Source organism: Oncorhynchus mykiss, chromosome 15, assembly GCF_057628025.1.
Source record: "Oncorhynchus mykiss isolate SJ-2025 chromosome 15, ASM5762802v1, whole genome shotgun sequence".
NCBI classification, from domain to species: domain Eukaryota; kingdom Metazoa; phylum Chordata; class Actinopteri; order Salmoniformes; family Salmonidae; genus Oncorhynchus; species Oncorhynchus mykiss.
This window is the reverse complement of record NC_143036.1, coordinates 65,138,230-65,156,220: the sequence shown is the minus strand read 5'-3', so window position 1 is coordinate 65,156,220 and position 17,991 is coordinate 65,138,230. Positions and strand designations below refer to the sequence as shown.

The following is a 17,991-nucleotide window of genomic DNA, read 5'->3' as shown; positions in this document are numbered from 1 at the left end:
TTCCCAGCATTAAAGTCCCTGGCCACTAGGAGTACCGCCTCTGGATGTGCATTTTTCCTGTTTGCTTATGGCCGTATACAGCTTATTGAGTGCAGTCTTAGTGCCAGCATCGGTTTGTGGTGGTAAATAGACAGCTCCGAAGAATATAGATGAAAACTCTTTCGGTTGGTTGTGTGGTCTACAGCTTATCATGAGATACTCAGGCGAGAAAAACCTTGAGACTTCCTTAGATATCGTGCACCAGCTATTGTTTACAAATATACATAGACCGCTACCCCTTGTTTTACCAGAGGCTGCTGTTCGATCCTGCCGATACAATGTATAACCCACCAGCTGTATGTTATTCATGTCGTCATTCAGCCATGACTCGGTGAAACATAAGATATTACAGTTTTCAATGTTCAATTGGTAGGATATATGTGCTTGTAGTTTGTCTATTTCATTATCCAATGACTGTACGCTGTCTAATAGTACCGATGGTAAAGGCAGATTAGCCACTTGTTGCCGGAGCCTTACAAGGCACCATGACTTCCTTCCGCAATATCTCCGAATGGCGGGGATGAGGGCCTTGTTGGTTGTCTGGAGTAAATCCCCCTCGTCCGACTCATTAAAGAAAAATTATTTGTCCAGTTCAAGGTGAGTAATTGCTGTTCTTATGTCCAGAAGCTCTTTTCGTTCATAAGAGACTATCAGCAACATTATGTACGCAATAAGTTACAAACAATGGGAAAAAACAAACAAAATAGCACGGTTGGTTAGGAGCCCATAAAACGGCAGCTATTCCCTCCGGCACCATGTCTAGCGGTTAGAGCGTTAGGCCAGTGACTGAAAGGTTGCTAATTCGACTCCCGAAACTAACAAGGTTAGTCTGTTGATGTGCCCTTGAGGAAGGCACGTAACCCAAATTGTACTAGTGACTTTTATAATGTTTACATATCTTGCATTACTCATCTTATATATATACTGTATTCTATACTATTCTACTGTATCTAAGTCTATGTTGCTCTGAAATTACTTGTCCATATATTTATATATTCTTAATTCCATTCCTTTACTAGATGTGTGTATTGGGTATATGTTGTGAAATTGTTAGATATTACTTGTTAGATATTACTGCACTGTCGAAGCTCGAAACACAAGCATTTCGCTACACCCGCAACAACGTTTTCTAAACACTTGAATGTGACCAATAAAATTTGATTTGGATATAGTGGTATAGACAGGTCGTGACCGGCCTCACACTCCAGTACCGTAAGTGTACGATCCGGCACTAAAAACTCTAAAGAAGAAGTACGTCATCAGTCTGCGACACTGCCTGTCTCGACAAAGTAGGACTCAACTCACATGTCAATGTGTGCCATTTTTATGTAACTTCTGGATCTTTACGAACTGTTTGTACACTTTAGAGTTGTACATTACATTGAATTTCGTGTGCATTACTAGGAAGCTGGTACGTTGTCAATAATGAGTTCTCAGATCACTTGTGTTGGATGGGTAAAGCGAGGCGTTTCGAAGGAAACACCAGATAAGGTAAGAATCTAAATTGTCAACAAGACAGAAAATACATCTGTTGTGTTTTCATTAGTCGTATTACGTTGCAAACCCGAAACTGTTGATCATTTATACTAGGAACCTAACTGAAGCAAACGACACGGGGAGGGACCTACCATAATTTGACAAATATAAACTCGTTTTCGTTGCAAAACGTTTTAAGTTTGGAATAAACGGTTTCAGTTGCAAAATGTTTTCAAAACGTTTTGCAACGGAATCCAATTAATGAATACACCCCAGCTAGCAAGCTCGCTAATACATTCGTTTGGAATTACAGCATTTATAGTTAATAAACAGCCTAATTCATGCTAATAAAATTAATGGCACCAGCTAGGTAATGTCTGTTTTAACCTGCTACCACATTTTGTTACAGGTGGAGTTGAGCAAAGAAGAATTGCAACGCATTATAGCAGAGGCAAAAGAACAATTGGGGTTGGTGGAGTTTTTGGATGACTTACTTGACATATAACTTGTTTTGTTTGTTTGGAGGGCTTCAGAAAATAACACTGACCTGACTGAGAGTATGAGACCGAAACTGCTATTTAAACCCAGTCAATATAGGAAATGAATTGAAATGTGTAGCTAAATGGTTGAAATACTCATTATTTCTGGACCAGCGAAGTGACTAAGAAATAATTTTCTCAATGGGGGTTTCATCAAATAAGTTCAAAATGGAATTGACCCCAAAATTATATATTTTCAGGATTAGCAATTCAGGTATTTGTGTTTGCTCAGTGAACGCGTAGGTGAAGAGGAGGAGGAGGATGATGATGAAGGCATGGCCAGCGGGCAGGAACAGAGTGAAGAGGCAGAAGGTGTTCAGGGACAGGAGCCAGAGCAAGATGAAAATGAAGCAGGAAGGGAGGAAGCTGATGAACTAGCAGAGTATGGTTTGGATAGATATGACGAGGAAGACTCTGGTAAATATCGTTTCTGCGTCTGCTTTCAGATTATGTCTGATCTTAAATTCATGGGTTATCTTTGTCTGTCTGTTAATATGCCAAGAGGACTGTATTAATCACTGTTTGTCCCCCCCCCCAAAGAACTCACTTACTGTTCATCTCTTTTTTTCTGGCACAGTGACTGCCAACCTTGGTAACAGCCTTGCCGGCCTCACAGTGTTCAGCACCAATGAGGAGGATCCTTACATTACCATCAAAGACACAGTGAGTCCAGAGCTGTGTGCCAGTTCAGAGTGATGAAACATCTCACCAGTCTGGTTTGGTACCAACTAGTAGTACATGCCATACATATCACACAACATATATTTTGTCACACACCGGATAGGTGCAGTGAAATGTGTTGTTTTACAGGGTCCGCCATAGTAGTACGGCGCACCTGAAGCAAATTGGGGTCAAGTGCCTTGCTTAAGGGCCATCGGTAGATTTTTCACCATGTCTGCTCGGGTATTCGATCCAGCGACCTTTCGGTTACTGGCCCAACCTTCTAACTACTAGGCTACCTGCCACCTAAAAAATCCATATTGTGAAAAATTACCTAATTGTTGCGATACTGATAAATAGTAACAATAAGTTTATAATGTGCACTACAGTATTTTATTTATTTATTATCCTTTAAACAACTATTACTAGTTTGATGGTTGTAGCCATCAATTGTCCCATTAAACCAACTTACTTAATTTCAAACTTCACATTTCTCTAGTTTAGGCTACTTCTCATGATGAACGATATCAGCAAAATGCTTGCGATAAATGGTCGTTACTGATCATTTTCGGTTTATCGTCCCAGCTCTTCATTTCTGGTAATTCTGTGTCATTCAGACATAGTTGTTGGTATCTTTTCTTTGTCTCTCCAGGACCAGTATGAGCGAGAGGACTTTCAAATCAAGCCCAATGATAACCTCGTAATTTCAGGCAGAGCAGAGAAGGACTGCTGCAACCTGGAGATTCACGGTGAGAACAACAGTCTCTGCAACTAACTGGCAATTTGACTCTCATCTGAGACTTACTATTTGATGCTGTGAAGCGGGAGTTTGTGTATCAGTGTAGACGTAGTGACTGTACAAAAAATGTTCTTTCCATGACATAGATTGACCAACATGTGATCCATAGCTTTCAACTGATGTCAAATCCACTTCAGTCAGTGTATATGAAGGGGAGGAGACAGGTTAAAGAAGGATTTTCAAGCCTTGAGACATGGATTGTGAATGTGTGCCAATCAGATGAATGGGGAAGACAAAATATTTAAATGCTTTTGTACAGGGTATGATAGCAGGCGCAGTGGTTTGTGTCAAGACCTGCAACACTGCTTGGTTTGCAACTCAATATTAGGAAGGTTTTCCTAATGTTTGGTATACTCTGTGTACATGCCAGTGTAAAAACAAAGGTTGTTTTTAATAAATATTTATTTGCCTCTGCACAGTATACAACTCCGAGGAGGAATCCCTCTATGTTCACCATGACATACTCCTGCCAGCCTATCCACTGTGTGTGGAGTGGCTTAACTTTGACCCTAGTCCAGAAGGCACAGGTGAGTGTTTTCACTTTTTATAGTGTTGAATGGATTCTCAGATTTGACTTTGAGTTAAACTCAAACAGCAGTTTATCTCAACCCGACTCTGCGAAATGGACATTCAATTCAGTGTTTTCTTAGTGTATAACATGTATTTTTTTGACTTCACATTAATCCCATCTGTTTGTACAGGCAATTATGCGGCTGTAGGCAACATGACACCGCAGATTGACGTGTGGGACCTGGATGTGGTGGACTGCCTAGAGCCTGCCTTCACTCTGGGGAGCAAGAAGGCCTCCAAAAAGAAAAGCAAAAAGGTCATTTTCCCACAAGGACTTGGATGTGGTAGTTTCTACTGTTATGTTTATGGTGTTGGTGTCTCCTCACTATGGCCTGAATCCTAACAGGCAATTTGAATTTTTAGGCTGCAGCAGAGCCAGTGGAAGGTCATACAGACGCTGTACTCGACTTATCCTGGAACAAGCTGGTCCGGTGAGTCATATTGGAGTGGTACCCGTTACCCCTCACCCCTAGCCCCAGACCTTTCCACTCATGTCAGTGTAACCACACAATCACAATGTCACTTGCGTTGTCAGAAACCTACCCTCCACCTTTACTCTAAAGGTTCTGTGTGTTGCTTCTCTTTTCCACAGCAACGTCTTGGCCAGTGGGTCAGCCGACAAAACAGTGATCCTGTGGGATCTGGCACAGGGAAAGCCGGCCACAACACTGTGCAGACACACTGACAAGGTACGTGTATCCAGTCATCACAGCCTGTTTAACTTCCCATAATGGGCCTACTCTAAATAAATAATACAAATAAAATGTGAAATTGATTTTGGATGTAGCCTCGCCTGCTTACTTGTGATGTTGATCTCAAACATTAAAGTCAAGTCCCTTTTAGGTTCAGACGTTGATGTTCCACCCCTTTGAAGCTCAGACCCTGATATCAGGATCATACGATAAGTATGTCCAATCTGAATCTATTACAACCTCTAAAATTGTAAAAAATAAAATGTCTTCTCCTGTATATAGGAGGTTGGGATTGTGACTGTACAAAACTAACAAGTCTTAACCTGTGTCTTCTTCCTCTGGCCAGGTCGGCAATCCTGTATGACTGCCGCAGCCCGGACAGCAGCCATCGCACTTGGAGGTTTAGCGGGCAGGTGGAAAGGGTCGCCTGGAACCACTTCTCGCCCTGCAACTTCCTGGTAAGCTGCCCTCTCGCCACCTCTCACATAGCATTGCATATTGGCTAACTTTCACATGGAAAATGCTTGGTGCACTTTCCTGTTTCCATTCTCACTGATGGTTGGCTGTGTTTTAGGCGAGCACAGAGGACGGCTTTGTTTACTGTCTGGACGCACGCTCGGACAAGCCAGTGTTTACACTAAGGGCACATGACGGAGAGGTGTCAGGTGGGTGTGGAGACAGGCCAATTTCTGCCCCCAGTTCCTCTAGCCCCTACCCCTTCATATTCAGACTTTAAAATACTGGATGAGTACTGGTACACAAACATGGCATTCAAAGTCAGGGAAACAGAATTGAAATCGGTTGTCTCTGACCCTATAGGCTTGGACCTTAGCAGCCAGATCCGGGGATGCTTGGTCACCTCGTCAGCAGACAAACACGTCAAGATTTGGGACATCTTGGGGAACAAGCCCAAACTGGTTCACACCCGGGACATGAAAATGGTAAAGCTGGTTTCTCTGTCGCTGTAATCATTGCCATGTCATTGCATTAAGATCCGTCACGTTTCGGTCTAACAGCGAATGTTTGGATGTGTGCTGTATATGTGGCTGTTGCGGTGAAATGCTCCCTTTCTGTTGATAGGGGGTGCTGTTCTGTGCAGCGTGCTGTCCTGACATGCCCTTTGTATATGCCTTTGGAGGACAGAGGGATGGCCTGCGGGTTTGGGACATAAGTGATGTGGCAGCAGGTACAGTTTCAATGTTATTACCTTCTGCTCTAGGCCTGACAAGGAGCCGAGTCTATCATGTATTTTATTTTTGTTCCAGAAAAAATATATATATTTAGAATATGGCAACTAGACTTTACACTTTTTTAATCAATCAACCAAATGTATTTTATAAAGCCCTTTTTACATTAGCAGATGTCACAAATAAACCCAGCCTAAAACCCCAAACAGCAAGCAGTGCAGATGTAGAAGCACAGTGGCTATGAAAAAACTACCTGTTCAATAGAGGGATAGTATCTCTCTCCCTCTGTATTGAACATCTATTTATTATGGGCTTTGACTGTTATGTTTATATAGCTATCATCTCTCCTGCTTGGTAGTAGAGTCATGGGTTTGTATATATGTGTGTCTGCTTGGCCACTGAGGTGTTAGATCAGTAGCTGATGGTTATCAACATGATGTGTTTTGTGTGTACGTGACCGAGTATGTTCACTGACTTTGCGTGCCATCCATGTATGTGCTGTCTCCAGTCGCTGAGGTGTTTGGCAATCGGGAGCGGTTGGTGGCAACCACAGCGCCTGAGGCATCCAGCAGCACTTCCTCCACAGCAGATATGGAGCTTTCCTAGTGAGCCACTCTGGACCAACTTCCAATCAACATAGAGCGACACCTTGGACTCACACAGAGAGATCCACATAGCCAAAGACTTTCTGTCAACCCGAGGCCAAGAAGGCACTTCCAAGAACATTGCCAGAACTGTGGATAGACTTTCTCTCTTCAAACTTTTCTTCTAAAACATCTCCTAATAATTAAGCACCACATAAATATTTGTTTTTGTGAGCTAAAATGTCTTTGCAACAAGGAAGGTGAATATTTATCTGAATGTATGTCTAAATATTTCAATAAATATTTGTTTTTGACTAACAATCAAAGGAATAACTATTGAAATGTGATTTTGAAGGCACAGGTATCTGGTTTAATGTCATCAATGATTATTTGTGTAGGAATTTGCTGATCTTGGCCTGAAATCCTGAGATGATTTTTTTTTTCTCCCTCAGAATAAACTATGTATTGTGTCAGTGACATTCCTGCATTGGTTCAAAGAGAAATGTGTGAAATCTGAAATACCTACTCAAACATTTACTGAAAGGCCCATCAGGGAAAAATTGTAAAGAAATAAGGATTTGACCAACTTGTGAAACATTTACAGTACCAGTCAAAAGTTTGGACACACCTACTCATTCCAGGGTTTTCTTTGTTTTTACTATTTTCTACATTGTAGAATAATAGTGAAAACATCAACATTATGAAATGGCACATATGGTAATGTGGTAACCAAGTGTGGTAACCAAAAAAGAGTTTAACAAATCAAAATCTATTTTGTATTTGAGATTCTTCAAAATAGCCACCCTTTGCCTTAACAGCTTTGTACACTCTTGGTATTCTCAACCAGCTTCATGAGGTAGTCACCTGGAATGCATTTCAATTAACAGGTGTGCCTTGTTAAAAGTTAATGTGGAATTTCTTTCCTTACTGCATTTGAGCCAAATAGTTGTGTTGTGACATGGTAGGGGTATACAGAAGATGGCCCTATTTGGTAAAAGACCAAGTTAATATTATGGCAAGAACAGCTCAAATAAGCAAAGAGAAACGACAGTCCATTCTTTTAAGACATGAAGGTCAGTCCAATGTGGAAAATTTCAAGAACTTTTTTTTCAAGTGCAGTCTCAAGAACCATCAAGCGCTATGATGAAACTGGCTCTCATGAGGACAGCCACAGGAAAGTAAGACCCAGAGTTACCTCTGCTGCAGAGGATGAGTTCATTAGAGTTAACTGCACCTCAGTAATTACAGTCCAAATAAATGCTTCACTGAGTTTAAGTAACAGACACATCTCAACATCAACTGTTCAGAGGAGACTGTGCGAATCAGGCCTTCATAGTCGAATTGCTGCAAAGAAACCACTACTAAAGGACACCAATAAGAACAAGAGACTTGCTTGGACCAAGAAACACGAGTAATGGACGTTAGAACCGTGGAAATCTATCCTCTGGTCCAAATTTGAGATGTTTGGTTCAAACCGCCTTGTCTTTGAGAAGCAGAGTAGGTGAACGGATTATATCTGCATGTGTGGTTCCTACCGTGAAGCATGGAGAAGAAGGTGTGGGGGTGCTTTGCTGGTGACATTGTGATTTATTTAGTATTCAAGGCACACTTAACCAGCATGGCTACCAAAGCATTCTGCAATGATACACCATCCCATCTGGTTAGCTCTTAGTGGGACTGTCATTTGTTTTTCAACAGGACATTGACTCAACACACCTCCAGGCTGTGTAAGGGCTATTTGACCAAGAAGGAGAGTGATGGAGTGCTGCATCAGATGACTTGCCCTCCACAATCAAATGACCTCGACCCAGCTGAGATCGTTTGGGATGAGTTGGACCGCAGAGTGAAGGAAAAGCAGCCAACAAGTGCTCAGCATATGTGGGAACTCCTTCAAGACTGTTGGAAAAGCATTCCAGGTGAAGCTGGTTGTGAGAATGCCACGAATGTGCAAAGCTGTCAAGGCAAAGGGTGGCTACTTTGAAGAATCTAAAATATAAGACATATTTTGATTTGTTTAACACATTTTTGGTTACTACATGATTCCATATGTTTTATTTCATAATTGTGATGTCTTCACTATTATTCTACAATGTAGAACATTTTAAAAATAAAGAAAAATCCTTGAATGAGTATGTGTACAAACTTTTGACTGGTACTGTAGTAAATCTGATATTTGAAAAGGAAAGGATGAAAATCTTTTTGTTATCATACGCATGTGTTTGAGGAAGCTTTTATCTGGGATTTGAGCATTACAAGTTCTATAACCAGAGACGGATCCTCCTCTCTGGGTAGCCTGGCCAGTAGATGGAGTGGTCTACTCCAAAAATAAACACACTTCTAGAAGTATCCCTCCAGCGATACTGGACTCGAGTCACTGGCACTGCCCTCAGTGGATGTCTGTTGAATGATGCGGCACTGGGGGCAGCTGGAGTGGGACGACCGCACCATCCGCCATGAGGCTGCGTTGACCTCTTCCACAGAGAAGGTACTAATGGGGCACACCTTTTGGCCCAAGCCATTGTGGAGGATCTCCCCTTTGGCATGGGAAATCCTCTCCTCTGGGATGCTGCCTGGGACACCTAGCAGGTATCTGTCGAGATGACAACGGTAGTCCACCTGCAGCTCTTTGAAGTAGAACATCTGGCCCTTTCCCACGCACATCTCACAGCAAACCTGGCCCAGGGACATGCAGGGCACCATCTTCTCACCCTTGCACTCTCAGCAGGGGTTTTTGGTGCCCCTGCCTCACAGGGAAGCTCACCCTAGTAGAGGCACAGCAGGCCTTGCACATAACACACTTCTGCTCCTGGCAGTAAGAGCACCCGGTCACTCGGTCTGTGTGAATCAGCCTGTAATTTAACACCTGGTTGTGGAACATCTTGGCCGGGGTCACAGGCACCTTCCAGGGTTGTGGCTCCTGTACTTCCCCTGCTGGTTTTGGAGACATTGTTGCTTTGGAAGTTTTGCATTGCGGTTCAAATCTTAAGCACACAGACCTGTGCTCTGTAAATGTTTCCAGTCTGTAACAGTATGCAACCTCATGGGTTACGTCAGTGATGACCATTCCTCTGGCTGCAGTGGGTGAAAAGAGCCGTTTGTTTTGCACCCAGTCAACAAGAACATCAAGGATCGTCTGTTCTGGCAGAGGAGACAGGGTGAATGGGTTAAAAACCTCTGGCTTAAGTTTCACTGATACATTTGCCTTCCCCTCCTCCGTTGGTGGTGGAACTGTGGAATACTGAGGGTTCCAGTAAGACGTCACATCGGTAACCCTTTCGATGTTCAGTTGCCATTATATGGAGGTTAAGAGCAATGCTGCAACTGGAGTTTCGTGTTAATGAATTAGCAAAATGTTAAAATCCCATTATTTCTCAGTTTACTCTATTCCAATTCTAAAAATATATTTCTACAAATGTGATAAATACGTTAACCAAAATAAATTTGACAGTTAAACTGCCCCAGTTGTTTTATTTTTGTATTTTTACTTTGGCTTTGCTAAAGAAAAAGGATTTGTTCGTAAAGGTTTGTTATGGCGGAACTGAATGTAGGATTTACGTTTTCACACGGAATTATTTCCGTGTAGTACATACACGGAAATATTTCCATCAAACACAAATGCAACATTTCTGTAGAGCATGGCTGCTACAGGTCATTTAAATAGGTTGAGTTGTTTATTTACACGGTTTTCAACTGTTACTCAACTAAAACACTGCACAGGTGAGTACTGTCTATTTTAAAACTTGCAAGATTGAGGAACACGTTTTGTGAACACAATCTCAAGTGCTGAAATGATTTTGTCAGCTAGCTATATAGTTATTGTTAGCGCACATATATTAGTAAGCATTTCTGAGGCAGAGAACCCAGCTAGCTAGCAATCTTGTGACTGTAGCTTGGCAGTTATTAATCACATCATACTGTACCTTTTGATTTATGTAAACCAATATATCCACAACAGGCGTTGTGCCTGTCCTTCACAAGTCAACTATCCGTGGACCTTCCATTGATGATGATTGGTAAGTAGATAGCTTGCTATGTTGCCTTAATTACAGTAAATCATAATTTTGTAACTGTGTGTATTGCGATGACTTTGTTAATTTCTTGTCACCTTCATTGCAGTAAGGTGGAAATTGGTGTGACATCTGATGGGAAGACCATAGTGTGCTACCATCCCTCTGAGGATGTTCCTTATGAACTTACCCAGGTAATAAATTAGAACTTGGATTTGCCGATACTGACGTTAACAGAGCTGATGAGGAAAAGGAAACCACTTAAATACTGTAAATACTGCACTTGCAAACACAATACACCCTGCAGGTTGATCTGTAAAATCATGATGTCTGTGGAAGACCGCGATTTCCCTGCCAGCAATATGCCCCTTTTCTCATCATGGCGGCTATTAAATGGCAAAATAAGCCCTGCGATTTACGTTGAAAAACAGCATAAATGGTCCTTGATTGTTTTGGGCTTATGTATTTGTGACACTGTAGCCCATTCTACGGCCAGACCCCCTGACCAATCCGGCAGAGACACATGACCAGGTGCTGAAGGCCCATCTCGGCAGGGAGGTGCTGCAGAACAAACAGGCCCCCACCATCGAGGAGCTGAGCAAAATGTTTCACACCACCAAGCACCGCTGGTACCCAGTGGGACAGTAAGTACACCTTCTATGATTGAATCACTTTAGTGATAGTCAGTACTAACTGGGCACTGTCTAAATTATAAAGATGCTCAGAAGGGGAAAATTATGTTGTTGATTGCTCAAAGCAGGGCAATAGATAAATCCACACCTGTTCCATATTAAATATTGGTACTGAACTCACATGGCACTTCCTTGGAATTAAAGGCCCAGTGCAGTCAAAAATGTAATTTCCTGTGTTTTATATATATTTCCATGTTGAGGTTGGAAGAATGCTGTGAAAATGATAATGCTCTTTTTGTTTAAGAGAGCTGTTTGAAAAGGTCGCCTGAAATTTCAGCCTGTTTTGACCTGCTTGGTTACATCAGCAGGTGGTAAATTAGTTACTAGACCAATATGAAAGAGTTCTAAACGTCTCTGCCAATAACGAGGCTTCGGTTTTCCCCTCCCCACTCCGACAGTTCTAGCAAAATTCTTGCTTGAGAAATTGCTCTTGCTAAGAAGCTATTTTTGTTTGTTTTTGACAATTTTGAATGAAAATAATCCCAGTGGGGTACTTAATTGTTACCCAGAAATGATTTGATATTGAGATAATGTTTGCATTGGGCTTTTTAAGTATTCAAAATGTACCTTATGTTGCTAATTTGTAAATGAATGTATTGAGTGAGAAACTTGCATGAAGGTGGGTACAATCCTCACTCAGTCCTTTTTAAAATCACCTATACAGTGCATTTGCAACTATTCAGACCCCTTCCCCTTTTCCACATTTTGTTACGTTAGCCTTATTCTAAAATTGAGGAAAAAACATTTTATCCATCTACACACAATACCCCATAATGACAAAGCGAAAACAGGTTTTTAAAAATGTTAGAATTTTTATTAAAAAACAGAAACCTTATGTAAATAAGACCCTTTGCTATGAGACTAGAAATTGAGCTCAGTAGCATTCTGTTTCCATTGATCATCCTTGATGTTTCTACAACTTGATTGGAGTCCACTTGTGGTAGATTCAATTGATTGGACGTGATTTGGAAAGGCACACACCTGTCTAGATAAGGTCTCACAGTTGACAGTGCAAGTCAGAGCAAAAACCAAGACATGAGGTCAAAGGAATTGTCCATAGAGCTTCGAGACAGGATTCTGTAGAGGCACAGATCTGGGGAAGGGTACCAACACATTTCTGCAGAATTGAAGGTCCTCAAGAACACAGTGGCCTCCATCATTCTTAAATGGAACAAGTTTGGAACCACCAAGACTCTTCCTAGAGCTAGTTGCTCGGCCAAACTGAGCAATCGGGGGAGAAGGGCCTTGGTCAGGCAGGTGACCAAGAACCCAATGGTCACTCTGCCAGAGCTCCAGAGTTCCTCTGGAGAAAGGAGAACCTTTCAGAAGTACAACCATCTTGGCAGTACTCCACCAATCAGGGCTTTATGGTGGTGGCCAGACGGAAGCCACTCCTCAGTAAAATGCACATGACAGTCAGTCTGCTTGGAGTTTGCCAAAAGGCACCTAAAGGATTCTTAGGCCATGATAAACAAGATTCTCTGGTCTGATGAAACCAAGATTGAACTCTTTGGACTGAATGGCAAGCGTCACGTCTGGAGGAAACCTGGCACCATGCCTACGGTGACGCAGGGTGGTGGCAAGTTCATACTGTATGGATGTTTTGCAGCGGCAGGGACTGGGAGACTAGTCAGGATTGAGGGAAAGATGAACGGAGCAAAGTAAAGAGATCCTTGATGAAAACCTGCTCCAGAGCACTCGGGACCTCAGACTGGGGTGAAGGTTCACCTTCCAACAGGACAACGACCTTAAGCACACAGCCTAGACCATGCAGGAGTGGCATCAGGACAAGTCTCTGAATGTCCTTGAGTGGCCAGCCAGAGCCCGGACTTGAACACAACCAAACATCTCTGGAGAGACCTGAACATCGCTGTGCAACGACACTCCCTATCCAACTTGAGAGGATCTGCAGAGAAGAATGGGAGAAACTCCCCAAATACAGGTGTGCCAAGCTTATAGCGTCATATTTAAGTAGACTCGAGGTTATAATCACTGCCAAAGGTGCTTCAACAAAGTACTGAGCAAAGGGTCTGAATACTTGTAAATGTGACTTCAGATTTTTTAAATTTCTAATAACCTGTTTTTGCTTTGTCATTATGGGGTATTTTGTGTATAGATCGAGAGAATATTGCTTAATACATTTTAGAATAAGGCTGTACTTACTTTCGGAATCCACTGTATGTTGAACATTTTAACTTTTGTTCCTTTTTTTTCTTAGGTACCATACACGACGCAGAAAGAGAGATCCCCCAAAAGACCGATAATTGTTAAGGAGTTTCTTACCTTCAGAATCATTGATAACTTACATAATTATTAGCTTGGCTCACCCTCCAAATCCCAAACTGTTTTTTGGTGTAATTTCAATTGTGCTGTAAAATAAAATTAACATATCTGAAGTTGCGCACTTGTTTTGAAGCAGATTACCAAAACTGTCTGTGAAATATATATTTTCCCTATTTGCTGAATACCTTGTATTTCATTAAATTCTGGGACATGGTTAGGGTATTTGCATGTTATTGTGGAAGGAGAGCACTGCAATGGGGACCAGTGTAACGGGAGAAAGACAAAGCTGCAACTGGGACTCAAACTTTGGCTCATACGGTGCAGAACAATATTACATTGATTGTGAGAACTGTCAATTTTTACGATCATTTCAATTCAGTCCATATCTTTCAGGTTTTTGTGATTCAAAGAAATTACAATAAAGAATACGTTCATATTTCTAGTATTTTCTCTGAGATTTCGAAAGCACCCACTACTGGAACATTAAGTTCGTTTAATTGAAATATGTTCGCGCTTGTCGTTGACCAAAATACATTTCCCAGCATTCACAATCCCGTCAGAGGCCAACACCATTCACCGGAAGGCGTGTTTGTCGGCGACGAAGGAGTGAACATACAAAAATACTGTATACAGTAAAACAAGATGGCAGGACTACCCCGCAGGATTATAAAGGTAATTCCAAAAACCACATGCGATAAATGGTTCACAAACCGTAGTTCGGTCCCCTTTGAGTTGCGAAGAAAAATACGACTAGGCACGTGCATTGCCATGTATTTGCTAGCTAACGTTACTTCCGTTAGCTAGGTACTGTGTCTCAGGCTCAGCCCCAAGTCAGATGAATGTTTGGTCAAATTTATTATCCTTCCTGCTGAATAGGCCCAAGTCTGCTTAATTGTATATTTGTGTTGAAATTAATCATTTTCTTAGTATATATGTATTGAAGTAACCTTGCTATGGTCTAAAGTTAACGATCTCAACAGTGACACTCGACTGGCACTGCTAGCTAACATTAGCAACGTACATACAACTAGCAGATTTAGCTAGTTAGATATTGGTAGAACTTGCTGTACTACTGGACTCCAGAGTATGCATTATAAACTCACATTTACTTGCTTGGTTTACTGTGTATGAAAGTGCTTTGGGAAGAAAAGCTAATTTGGCTGTAGTATAGAAACCAGTGGCAGTGCAGGTATTTCTCTCAAACTGTGTCTAGGCCCAATGATCAGGAGATCTTGTTTGTCTTGCAGGAGTTCTGTGTCAGAAATGAATGAAGCGACATGGGACAATAGTTTGTCATACATATACTAGGTGGCTACAAAAACAAATGTTTGACAGAAACATTCATTTATCAGCCTACTCAACTGGCCAAACTTACTGACTTGCCTAGTTGTTGAATACAAAAACCGAGAAGACAAACATTTTACAGTGGGTGTTTATATAGTGTACATGGGGCTATCAGAGTTCTATTTGAAAGTTATTGTTAATACATCTATTTTCATCAGAATGACGGTCATACCATGAAGATGCTACATGTTGGTTCTCACTAGGCTTCAGAATAATTCACAAAAAACAGACTTTGCAGCAAGTTCACATCCAGGCATGTAATTATTATATATTTTTTATTTCACCTTTAATTTAACTGGAATAGAATGTATCCTATGAGCTCTTCGCTGAGGATCTAAAACACTGGGCGAGTGACCATTTTGTGCTCTTGAAAGAGACAAGACCGAGTGGATGTTCTTTGCCCCCAAAAAGTTCAGAAACAGAATGTCAAACCTGACCTTGAATGTATGGATGGCTGTCCTTGCACCTAAACATAGTTGTCCAAACCCTTGGTAACTATTGACCCTGACCTGACATCTGGTTGTTGGTGCTTATCAGTCTCGCTACATGTGTGTCGCATTCTGCTTGAGACAATTTAAACTGGGTTCACTTCAAACATGAACGTGACACGTTTCTGTTTGCATGTGTTTGTCTATCTGCCTGCATGTCTCGATCTGTATCTCTGTCTGTGTTCAGGAGACTCAGCGTTTGCTGGCCGAACCCGTTCCTGGAATAAAGGCAGAGCCTGATGAGGCGAATGCACGCTACTTCCATGTGGTGATTTCAGGACCCCAGGACTCCCCTTTTGAAGGAGGCACCTTTAAACTTGAACTCTTTCTGCCAGAAGAATATCCCATGGCAGCTCCTAAAGTGCGATTCATGACCAAAATCTACCATCCCAATGTGGACAAGCTGGGTAGGATATGCCTAGACATCTTGAAAGGTGAGTTATCCAGATTCAGTTATCATTGGTCACAGTCATGTCCTGACTCAAAGTATGACTCCTTCCTCCACCGTTTTCTTTCTCTCACAGATAAGTGGTCCCCAGCTTTGCAGATCCGCACAGTGCTGCTATCAATCCAAGCATTATTAAGCGCTCCTAACCCTGATGACCCACTTGCAAACGATGTTGCAGAGCAGTGGAAATCAAACGAAGCCCAAGCCATTGAGACAGGTGAGACAGCGCACGCACGTGTCATGTTTTGAAGTGAACTCAGTTTAAATTCTCACCCCTTGGCATTTAAATGATTTTGCATCCTCTGATCAAGAGTACCTATCTCTGAATGTGAACAAAGCCTTGTTTTAAACAGAGGCAGTGTGTGTGAGAAGGAACCAATTACTTACTGCTCTTGTAGTGCTCTTCACTTCAGCCTCCTAAAGTGCCACTGCAGGTCAAATCAATTCAGAGATAGCAAGACATTCCTTCAAGAAGAATGCTAATACCTGTGGTTAATGAACCCCCTCTCTGTGCACCTTGCAGCTCGGACATGGACCAGGCTTTACGCGGGAAACAGCATTGAGGTATAGAAGAAAACAGACGGGCACTGGATGTTATCACAACCTAAGATGATCTCCTTTATTTGCATTTAAAGGACAGTCTTAGACAAAAAAACAAGATAAAAGCAAGCAAAAAAATAAAGGTAAAGAATATATTTAAAAGAAAACAAGACTACTGCAGTCCTCTGGTGATTTTATGACACATGGCAATGTGTTTTGTCTTTGTCCCGGCTCACTGCTCGAATGCATGGACAGAGGCTGATGCTTTCTGTTTTTCTGTGGGGGGGGGGGGGGGTGACAAGTCTCGGCACACCACTGAGGGGTTACAAACATAGAAAGTCGCCCTGGACCCATAGTCATACAATGGGTCAGTTTATTCAAAGGTCAATAAATTGAGGGAGTTTGTGACACAGCCACCAAATACCCACCCATTTGAAAAATGTCCACTTGAGGTTTTGCCGCCTAGTCTCTTGTTGAATTTACCGTAACCTTTGTTTCCCTCAGACAGTTGAAGTTGTGGGTTCGGAAGCCCTGTGTTTGCAAGTCCTTGGCAGAAGCTCAGATTAGGGAGGTAAGGGTGTCTGTTACGACGCCCTTCTGGGGATAATGGCGTTCTTTTCATTTTCTTTTAATGTCGATTTTCATTATATATTTTTTTCAGATGTCTCTTTTTTTTTCCCCCTCCTATGATACTTCATTAAAAGCATGTACTTAACCAAGCTCAGAACATGACTGTTCTAACTAGTTTGATCCTTATTGATATTGAGAAGTATCACTTTTGGGGTGTTGATGGGGGGGAAATGTACACCCAATTCTGACATGAAACAACGAGGCACGAAATACTATCATCGTCACTTCATTGCTGAGATCCTCACAGGCTTGTGTTGCTTCTGTACTGCTTTTCTGTAAATGTTATGTTGTAGTAAAAATATTTTTGTTGTGCCATTTTGTTTGATCTCTTTCTTGCTAGCTACATATTCTAATAGGTGGTGTTTCATTGCTTTTCCCATACTCTGTCCTCAACCGTGTCTTTTCTACAATTCTCTACTGCTAGTGTATTCATGTTTAATTCAACCAACATCCTGAAAGAGGGGAGAAAGTCAGAATGTTCTAATTTATTTGTTATCTTTTTCTAAGGGATTTGGAATTAAATATCAATGATTCGTCATCCAAGCGTCTGGCCTTTAGATTGAGAATGGCTTCCATGTCTCTGGTTAGTCAACTCTTCATGTGAAAAAGGCAAAGATAATTGTGTATTACCAGTGTCTGAAATTATATGGGGGAAAAAAACAATGCATTTGCATACATGGCTCCTGTAAATAAAACAAGTTGAGTAAGACTCCTGTGAATGTGTCTGTGCTGTTGTGTATCTGGGGAGGGGACACGACACACTTGTTTTGTTTATTGACACCCTTGCCCTGTCGGAGTAGATGGATACCTGTATGTCAGGGCCATGCTTGTCTTTAGGGGCCAGTATGTCACAATGGTTTTATTGTTCAGTCTTTGTTTATATGGCAACAGTGAGCCACTCAGTGGGGGTCGTTCCATGAAAATAATGGCTTTTGACCAGCAATTAAATTATTATTATTTATTTTTTAACCAAAACTTAGTCAGATAATAGTTAACACCCCGTAACATTGTAA

At 41.7% G+C, this 17,991-nt stretch overlaps 3 protein-coding genes across 4 annotated transcripts; all 3 read left to right on the top strand.

Moving 5' to 3' along the window:
• The first annotated feature begins 1,281 nt into the window (after positions 1–1,281).
• On the top strand, positions 1,282–7,025 carry LOC110490527 (periodic tryptophan protein 1 homolog). 2 transcript variants are annotated; one of them, XM_021563962.2, is made up of 15 exons: positions 1,282–1,530; positions 1,925–1,983; positions 2,287–2,471; positions 2,632–2,717; positions 3,367–3,463; positions 3,933–4,040; positions 4,215–4,339; positions 4,447–4,514; positions 4,676–4,772; positions 4,927–4,988; positions 5,122–5,233; positions 5,350–5,440; positions 5,595–5,716; positions 5,856–5,961; positions 6,471–7,025. In XM_021563962.2, exons 1-15 carry the CDS (start codon positions 1,465–1,467, stop codon positions 6,566–6,568), a joined length of 1,482 nt encoding a protein of 493 aa, XP_021419637.2. In that variant the 5' UTR covers positions 1,282–1,464; the 3' UTR covers positions 6,569–7,025. The 2 variants fall into 2 exon arrangements, with proteins under 2 accessions (XP_021419637.2, XP_021419638.1); XM_021563963.3 differs by lacking the exon at positions 2,287–2,471.
• A 3,087-nt stretch (positions 7,026–10,112) lies between these two features.
• Positions 10,113–13,964, top strand: LOC110490534 (large ribosomal subunit protein mL42). The gene is made up of 5 exons (XM_021563970.3): positions 10,113–10,263; positions 10,502–10,559; positions 10,663–10,747; positions 11,034–11,197; positions 13,464–13,964. Exons 1-5 carry the CDS (start codon positions 10,182–10,184, stop codon positions 13,507–13,509), a joined length of 435 nt encoding a protein of 144 aa, XP_021419645.1. The 5' UTR covers positions 10,113–10,181; the 3' UTR covers positions 13,510–13,964.
• LOC110490533 (ubiquitin-conjugating enzyme E2 N) lies at positions 13,964–17,687 on the top strand. The gene is made up of 4 exons (XM_021563969.3): positions 13,964–14,200; positions 15,548–15,794; positions 15,885–16,025; positions 16,332–17,687. The coding sequence occupies exons 1-4, from the start codon at positions 14,171–14,173 to the stop codon at positions 16,376–16,378; spliced, it is 465 nt and encodes a 154-aa protein (XP_021419644.1). The 5' UTR covers positions 13,964–14,170; the 3' UTR covers positions 16,379–17,687.
• The last annotated feature ends 304 nt before the right edge of the window (positions 17,688–17,991 follow it).